Source organism: Calonectris borealis, chromosome 3 (genome assembly GCF_964195595.1).
Source record: "Calonectris borealis chromosome 3, bCalBor7.hap1.2, whole genome shotgun sequence".
Lineage (NCBI taxonomy): Eukaryota > Metazoa > Chordata > Aves > Procellariiformes > Procellariidae > Calonectris > Calonectris borealis.
In genome coordinates, this window is record NC_134314.1 from 41,802,006 (window position 1) to 41,811,283 (window position 9,278).

At 50.1% G+C, this 9,278-nt stretch overlaps 2 protein-coding genes across 2 annotated transcripts; one reads left to right on the forward strand and one right to left on the reverse strand.

Annotated features, from left to right (window-relative positions):
- Positions 1-3,985: 3,985 nt before the first annotated feature.
- On the reverse strand, positions 3,986-6,543 carry BORCS6 (BLOC-1 related complex subunit 6). Its single transcript, XM_075145463.1, is given in 2 exon segments — positions 3,986-5,918; positions 5,920-6,543. Coding segments are annotated over 2 exon segments (1,197 nt in total). The 5' UTR covers positions 6,040-6,543; the 3' UTR covers positions 3,986-4,841.
- PNRC1 (proline rich nuclear receptor coactivator 1) lies at positions 6,096-7,759 on the forward strand. The gene is made up of 2 exons (XM_075144620.1): positions 6,096-6,524; positions 7,319-7,759. Exons 1-2 carry the CDS (start codon positions 6,096-6,098, stop codon positions 7,757-7,759), a joined length of 870 nt encoding a protein of 289 aa, XP_075000721.1.
- The last annotated feature ends 1,519 nt before the right edge of the window (positions 7,760-9,278 follow it).

Here is a 9,278-nt window from a genome sequence, read left to right on the forward strand (position 1 = left end):
TTAATGAGTGTTGCTGCATCCTGACCTATGTACACGTCAGTCCAACCCTGCTAGCAAACAACAGATGCCAGTCTTGCAAGTGTTGTGTAGACTGCCCCATCTCCAACCCTATCCATGTTATAATTAAAATGTAGTATTTTATTTTCTTTAAACTCAAGTTCTCTTAAGTCTCATCAGGATTCAACACTACCGCGAGAGCCATCTCAAGCACACTATCCTTGACAGCCAATAACTATTACTATTTATGAAACTGCCAACCTATTCACATCCTCTCAGATTTGGGAAGAGGATCAATTAGCAGTCTTTGGGGGGGGGAGGGTTATGGTTTTTTTATTTTGGTTTGGTTTTTGCATTGCTTCTGATGTGTGTAAATAGTAGAAGGGACCCAGAACTGCAGGAAGGTTTGAAATTTTGATTCTTTATCGTTTTTCCTGTTACTAGATAAGGGCATAATGCTACTATTGTCGTAACAGGGGGCGGGAGGATCTTGACTTCTAAGGTGGAATCTCAGGGCCCAAGTCCATTGATCACGTCTCTACTTCTGGAGCTTTGAACAGCAGAGAATAATGATGACAAAAGCTTACCCCAAGCACCAAGCTGGAGCAGCAAATGGGAAACCCAGCCGAGTTTCAGTTCCCGCATCGGATGCAGTAACTGCGTTAAGCTTTCTAAAGGAGAAATGTCACGAATCTCTCTCTCTTCCATGTGTGCTCTTACATGCATGGCAGGAGGATCCAGGATATGTTTCCTGTATGACACCAGGGTGGGGACAGAAGCAGAGGCAATAATCACAAAAAATGTACTAATTGGACCCTTTATGATTTTTGTAGGAATGTCCTTTTCTCGAAGCAATTTCCTAGCAATAAAAGCAGGTTGTGACAGCAATATAAACACAATCTGCTGATCTTTTAAAGGTTTTTTTCCCCAGATGTACACACCAGTGTTGATCAGGATGAGGTAGCATAGCATCTGACAGCAAGAACCTGTCTTATGTTGGATGACACCTATTGCAAGAGGCCTCCATCTTAAAGGCTTTTCAGTTTCAGCTAACACAGTTTGCTACAAGAGCTGATCTACTAACTCCTATGGAAAGCTGCTGATAATTTTGAAGCTTTAAAATTAAGTTTTTTGTCTTCCGGTAGTACAGCCATGCTATTTGAAACCATTTCAAAAAAGTTGCATGTTTAATGCTAAGAATTATGCTCTTGGATTCAACTCACATGCTGTTCCTCATGCCAGTAACTCAGTCAAGACCTTACTCGTGGGAGCAAGTACCACCACAAATCTGGACATTCCAGCCAAAAGACTTACGTATTTTAGTGTCTGGCTGGCAGCAAGACACAGAAAAAGTTAATGTATTTACTTACTGAATACCTGATGCAATTAAGTAACACTGAAAAAAAGCCTTAAAGGTGCAATGTCAGTGATGTTCATTCCTGCTTTGGGTGACTGGTTGGTTTTTTTTCAGCTGTAATAAATAGCATGGATATGGAATCAGTTCAGAGTCAGGGAATATAAAACCTCACGAAGGAGGGAAGGAAGAAAAAGCCCTGAATAAAGCAGAACCAACCACACCTTCATCAGAAAAAGGATTTCCATAGTCAGATCTGACACTTGTCCTGAAGAAAAAAAAAATTATCAAACCAATTCCTCACAGAGTCACTGGTGGTTATCAGAGCAGGGAAGTCATTCCTCGCGCACAGCTAATTCTGGCTTTGCTTAGTGTTCTGCACGTCATTTCATTTTGTTAGTTTTCTTGTTTGACCTTGCCCATCTTGTTACAATGAAAGTTCAGTTGGCAGCTGATGAGGAAAGGAAAACCAGACCAATTGTAAAGCTGAGTGACTAAGCAAGAAAATATATCCAAACCCATTTGAAGGTCTTGGAAAACCCAAACATGGTTTTACTCTCTCACTGACAGGTTAAGCAAAAAAGACTAAAAGAACCTGAAAGCTTTCACAGTCAACATCCAAAAGTTGGAAAGTGCCAGAATTAACACAGAATATGCACAAGAAAGCCTGGACTAGGATAGAAAAGGCAGTACAAAAGTCTCTGGCTGCAGAAGGACCAGGTTCACCGGAGGCTACTGAGCTGCACGTAGCTCACGAGCGGTTCAAATGGGACTTCAAGGGCAGGGCTGGCACCAGAGCTGCACTGGCACGGACACTGGCAAGTGTCACCATTCCTGCAGCAATGGAGGCCGGTGTGTACGAGGGGGGCTGTAAACCGTAGCAGCTATGCGATAATAGATCGATATCGACTGTGGTGGCACAGAACAGGCTCGCGTCGTTTCAGCTGTGCCTGCCCCAGGGATGGCAAACATACAAGGCAGACAGCTGGGAACAGGAGGCACTTCACCCAGCTCGGCTAAGTCTGCCCTTCAAACAAGCTGAAGCTTTCAGACAGACATTAAAAAACAAAGCCAAACAGTGTAATTACCACTTCCTTCATGCTTATAATTCACTACTCATCCCTTTTTCATCACATGAATGACATCACCGTCAGAAATTACTGCCCAAGGACCTAGACTGAAACCGGCTCTGCAATCACATTAATGGGTCTCTGTGCAGATGCAGGAGGAGAGTTTAAATTAGCTTTCAAATTATTTTACCAAATAAGAAAAGCAATAATTAAGAAGTGAAACACTTCAACAACAACTAATCACTAACAATTAAAAACATAAAAGTAATGATTTTATTCTACAGACTTGACAATTTTAGCAGGGAATTAGCATTGAACGTAGGTGATAGCAAATGAAATGCTATCGAAAACCAATAGTGGACTGAAATGTATACACTTTAAATGCTTCACCTTAGCCTGTATGAATAAAGCGTAGCTGTACATACGTGGCTATACAAATAAGCTTGCAGGTCTTTCCTGTACATTTCAACAACACTCACAACTTAGCAAGATCAAACTTTGGTTTTCACTCTTGATATATACAAAACATACTTAGCAAAACTACTGCATCTCCATGATAGACAAGTCCAAACTTTCCCGAGAATAACACCCCAAAACTATTAAGAGTACAGCTGTTGCTGTGGTGTTACGAAACCTTTACTGTCTACTGGGTCCATGGGCAGAGGCAGTTAAGTTCTCCTTTTTCTCTCCGCTAACCTCTATTAGACCTCTGGTCCCTTTCTGGAGCCACAGCTGTTCCCCAGAAGACAGTACCACAAGAGCTGTGACCACAGAGCGTGACCTTGGCACAGCCTGTTTCCAGCCTTCTCCCAGTCCTAGAGCTGGAAGACCACACGTGAAATACATCCCTGTGCTGAGGGAAAGACGTGGAGAAGCCCAAAGCAGGCCAGAGACTGGTATTATGCAAACCAGGGTGGCATAAAAACGTATTATTTTGTTACAATTCAGTATTGTGTACATGTAGAAGTACAGTATATCACAGCGTCTGCCCCTCACTCAGTGTTTTTAATGAGATTATGGTAGGGTAGCAGCTGCACCCATCATAAACCTATCTGCTCTTCAACCAAAAGTTACAGGACTTGCGTAGTATTTCTGGCTACTTTTGCTCCAAGGTTTTTAGCAGCCGCTGGTCACCAAAAGCACCATTACACATATGTAAGATCACAGTGATCATTTCTCTGCTGAAATCTTGTTACAAGGACATTTGTGACCTAAATGGATGGCTAAGAGCATCATCTAAGAGGCTAGTTGCATAGGAACCATAGTGAGCAGAGAATTCAGCTACTCTCAGGTCTCAGAGGAAATACTGATACAGCAAAATCACTTCTGCATACAGTGATGCACATACAAAAGCTTCAAGTTATACAAATAAATTATCCCAAAGTACCCATTTTATGTCAGTCACGTACCCATATAGTGTCATCACATATTCATGTTCCTCATCTATTTAAATAGATATTTTCCAAATTGAAAAAAAAGAACAAAATCATAGCATCATTTCACAGTGATGCCATTTAAACTTCTACACTGTGAAAACTGTAAAGACTAATAGAGGCAAAGCATATTTTCTCTGAAGGCTTTTATTTAGAACTTTGCATATAATTTGTTCTTATCTGAATCTCAATTATATTCCACGGACTTTGTATTCTTCTCAGAAAGCAAATGCCTTTGCTATATATACTAAATTTCCTCTTATCTTCTCTTACAACTATGTCCTGTAAGAGACAGCAGTGTTCTGCGTATTGTTTGCTGTAACGGTAGAAGCGAGAATTACTCGTCAGGCACTAAGTCAACTACAAATAAGCATGTATGCCTGCAAGCATCAAGCAAGTATTCACAACAATTTCAAATTTGGTTAAAAAAAAATACTAACAGCTGCTTTTAATTAAGATTGGTTAGTTTTTCCTAGCCCTCAATAAATAGAAAGCATAAGGCATGTGGAATCCAAATTCTTTAATGGAGCTGAAGCTAAAAAGCACCGTCTGCCATCTACCCCGCGATTTCAACTGGGACCTTCTCCTTCATCGGTTGCAAAAATTTCACTTCCTCCAGATTAATACCAGCGGACTGGCCACAGATGTCGGCTGGTCACGTACAGGGGCACAGAGAGAGAGGAAGGATGTCTACGTGGAGAGCCGAAGACGCCATGTGCGGGCCCGCTGGCGGGGCTACCGGAGAGGGAGAGCAGCAGCCTGAGGGCCGCCGGGGGCAGCGGCGGCCCCGGCGGGAAGCCTGGCAGGGCGGGCAGCCGCCGCGCCGCGGCCTGTGGGAGCGGCCAAGCCCCGCTCCAGCGCCCGGCAGGGCCCAGCGGGCGCGCTGCTGGCACGGCGAGGGCGGCGGCGGGGCCCCGGCGGCTCCTCGCTCGGCATCCCGGTGGCAGCGCGAACAGCGGCGGGGCGACGACCCGCGCCGGGGCGGCGCTACTTGCAGAGCCCCTCCAGCCGCTCCAGGGTGCCCTTCATGTCGCGGATGCGCTTGGCCAGGGCGGGCACAGGCTGCATGGCGCGGTCCAGCTCCTCGCAGCGCGCCACCAGCGCGTACATGGCGCGGATGCTGAGGTCGGCCGCCTCGCCCAGGCTCTCCACCCCGTCGCGGTAGGTTTGGATGCAGCCGACGCTGAGGGCCGTCAGGGCCTGCAGGCCGCAGTGCACGTTGCGCAGCAGCTCGTCCACCTGCGCCGCCACCTGCCCGGCCAGGGCCACCACGTCCTGGAGCGCCCCGGGGTCGATGGCGGGGATAGAGCCGCCGACCCCCGCCGCCGCCGCCGGCGGCTCGCCCCGCGGGGCGCCACTCAGCCGGATCCGCCGCTCCAGGTTGTTGGCCACGAACTGGGTGAGGCGCCCCTCGCGCAGCACCGTCCCCTCCAGCTCCAGGGCGCTCGCCAGCGTCGCCCGCCGCCCCTCCGGCAGCTGCCGCCCCGCCGCCGCCCCGCCGCCAGCGGCCAGGCTCAGCGCCTCCAGGCTCCGCTCGTCCCGCCTCCGCCCCGTCGCCTCACGGCCGAGTCCCTCCTCTGGCGCGGCCGGGAGCCCGGCGGCCGCCACGGGCCGCAGCGCCGGCACCTCCATGGCGGGCGACGCGTGCCTGCCCGCCGGCGCGCCACCGCCCACCAGGGGGCGCGCCGCCGCCTGTTTACGTCCCCCTGGATTGGCTGCGGGGCGCGCGGGGGCGTGGCCTCGGCTGTTTGTGTGCCGCCCGATTGGCCAGCGCCTCTCGCAAGGAGAACCGCCCGTCCCGTCCGTTCGCTTCGCACTGCGGGCCCGTGACTCGGAGACTGGGGCGTGCCCGCTGTTTGTGTCTGCCCGGATTGGAGGGCCTGCGGAAGCGGGCGTGGCCCCAAGTGTTTGTGTCGCTTCTGATTGGCCGAGGCGGGGCCAAAAAGGCCGCCGTTTCGCCGAGACTGGCGGCGCCCGATGGAGAGGCGTGCCGCTCGCGCCATCCTCGCACGCCGATTGGCGCGGCAGCAGAAGGGGGCGTGCCCCGCTCGGGTAACAACACCGGGGCGCTGGTGGCTGCTCCTTTCACTCCCCCGCCATGTTCTCCTAGCAGCGGATCCGATTGCGCCACCATCTCAGCCCACAAAGCCCGGGCAGACACTCCCCAGCGACCCGACCCGCTCATCCCCGCCTGGGCTCGACCCCTCTTCCCGGTACAGCTCTGGGTACCCACGTCCCACCATGGTCACCACCACGGCGCCGCCGCCCTTCCTGGCTCGGATCTCGGCAGGCACCGAAGACCCCAGGCGGCTGCCCTCCACTCTTCTCCAGCGCCTCAGGCGAGGGGACAGCAACTGTGAGAACCAGCCCAGCTGCTGCCTGGCGGGCCCGGGGGGCAGCGCGCGGCCCGCGCTGAAGAGAGTCCGGCGGAGGAAGGGAAAGATCCGGCCCAGCCCCGCGGGGCTCCTGCCCAGCCGCTACCAACAGTACCAACAGCATCGCGCGGGCCTGGGGAGAAGGACCCCGCTGGGAACGCACGGCCCGGGCGAACTTCGCTCTCACCCTGCGCCAACGGTCTCGGCCGCCCCCGGCATGGTAACGGCCCCCCCGGAGGAGCCCCCCGCGCCCGCCCCCTCCAGACCCGCGCCCAGCAAACCCCTCAGGAAGGAGGTAAAGACGGGGCTCCGCTACTTCTGCTCACTTCTGCCCCTCCGCCTCCCCCCCCCCCCCCCCCGCGCCTTCTCCCGCACTCCGGGAGGCCGCTTGCCTCCCCGCCGGAGGGGGACAGCCAGCGGCTCGCCCCCTCCTCTCGCCCCCTGTGTGCCTGTGGACGGGGGGGGAGGGGGAAAGAGTTTCCGTTACGCTCGCTCGGACAGGGCGGGGGGGGAGGGAGGGGGGAGAGAAATCGTGGGCGGCGATTGGCTGCTCGGCGCCACCAATCGGCGCCCGTCGCTGCGCCTAGCAACAGCCGGATTTAGCCCGCTGGCCGGGCGCCAGCTGCCCCTGCGCGCGCAGGCGGGACGTGTGCGGGTCGCAGCGCCCCATGGCGGCCGCGGGAGGGCGGCTGGGGAGGCGGTGAGCTCCCGCCAGCGGAGAGGGCTCTGCTGCCCGCCCTGCGGCTGGTGGGCGCTGCCAGCAAGCGCGTACCGCTAACGGAGGAGTTGTAGAAAACGTGGGATAGCTAGGAGGGGGGCGGCGGGCGGCTCGTTACCCGCCCGGCCGTTATACCCCGCCGGCCTCCCGAGTGGGGTGGCCGGGCGACCCGTTGGGGTGGAGGCGGCCCCCGGTGCCTCGCACCGCGTCTCTGGTGCTGTGCTTCGGGAGCCCGGCGCAGGGGCTGTGCGGGAACACGTCTTCGAGTCTGGATAGCTGATGCCCCGGTAGCAGTCCTGTGGCTGCGTGCTGCCGGAGGCACCTCTTGAGGAGCGGGGTCGTGTGTTGATGTGAATTCTTTGTCTTTGCAGTTCTTAAAGAACAAGGTGGGAAAGACTGAGAAAGCTGCCATTCCCTACAGCCAGCCTGTTCACAGTTTACATCTATGTGAACAACCAAAGATTAACAGACAGAAGAGTAAATGTAACATGCCACTGACAAAGATCTCCTCAGCAAAAAAGATAGAGAACTTTTGGCAAGATTCTGTATCGCCAGACATAATTCAGAAGCAGGAGAAAAAGCCACTTAAAAACACAGAGAACTTCAGAAATGCCAAGTCCAAGAAACCTATCACCCTAACTGAAGCGAGCCAAAAAGAAAATTACGCTGGGGCAAAATTTAGTGACCCACCATCTCCTAGTGTCCTTCCAAAGCCTCCCAGCCACTGGGTGGGTGGCACAGCTGAACCTTCTGACCAAAACAGGGAGTTGATGGCAGTCCATTTGAAAACTCTCCTAAAAGTTCAAGCGTAGTTTCCAAGATCTCTTGAGTAATTGGCAAAGAAAACTCCATCCAGGAAACTTAAACATGCCTTGTTGCAACAAAAATTGCAAAAGACTGTCAAGTCTTATAATCACATTAAAAAATTCTTGTATTATATTTTTTATGGTTGTGTAAATAGTGTACATCATGTATTATGTGTATATTCTTGTTCATACTTTGAGAGGTACATTTTAGTTTTGTTATGAAAGGATGTATTTTGCACTGCCTGAATGGTAGGTGTCTTGTATATAAAATATGGACAATTTTAAGTGTGTGTTTGACACATGAAGACTTGACTTGATTTGCACAAGGTAATGAAAATTTTGGAAGGAGAGTACAGGTTTCTGATTTTAACGTTCCAGATCAAATGTGAATGTTTTATTCATGCACTACTGACAATAGTTTTACATTCTGTGTCCCAATTGAGTATAAACATGGAATTTTCATCCAAATGTGAAGTATTGCTCTCTGCTTTGGAAACAGTATCTGGAATTCCTGTTCATCTGTTTGTTTTTAAAATTAACTGGAATTTAAGTGAAATTCCAACCCATCAATTTGAGCACTGCTGATTTCTTTAAAGAAAAAAAAAAAACAGAAAAAAAAAAAAAAAGAAAAGAGCAGAGCTTTCTGCCAAAAATCCAATTGGTCACTAAAAAATTAAATAAAACAATTTGGCCTCCCCTTAAGCAGGTCTCTGTTTTTCTTGTGTGTGTGTGTGTGTGTGTGTGAGTTCAAGTATGTGAACTTAAATTACTTGATCGCCTTCTAGTGCATCAGTAGGAATACTTTGTCCTTCTCAGCCTTTAACTATCCAAATAAGTAAGAGATTTGATACCTCATTAAGAATTCCTTGTGTTTTTAAAAAAATGTTTCCTTTGTGGTATGTCATTTTAGGTTCCTTAGCCTTCTGTTTCTTGAAAATTCAGACTTCAAGAAAGTTGGGCAATTACACAAATTGATGCTGCAATGCTTCTTAACTGTTTTCATAGTAAGTGGTTATTAAACTAGTTGATGCTGAAAAGTAGCAACGACAGAAAGGTATGGATGGAGCAAGTTAAACTTCATATTTTTTACCAGATTTGTCTCTTGTTGGTAGCTGTGCTGGAAATTACATTCCTCTAATCTAAAATTCTTAAGAAATCGGACTGTAGATTAGTCTGACAGGCATGTTGAGGAGATAACCTAGATTTGCAGTTACTTTACTAATCTACTATTTAAATAAGATTAATAAAGCAGGAAGTACGTGAAATTTACATAAGATAGAAAAGCATTTTTAAGTTTTCAGATTCACTGGAAAAAAGTATTCTCTGGGCACTAGTGTACTAGGAGGGATAGTAGGAAGGAAGCGCTAGCAGCAGGGTCCCAGCTGAGGTGGTTCCTTAGCGTGAATGGTGTTTTCAGAGATGTAGAGTGAGCACCGTTAGCTGCGTTCGTGCCACGTGCGCTACTGCTTCCGATATATAGCATCACTTCATTCTGTGCGTGTGAATTGGCAGTATTTGTTAACAT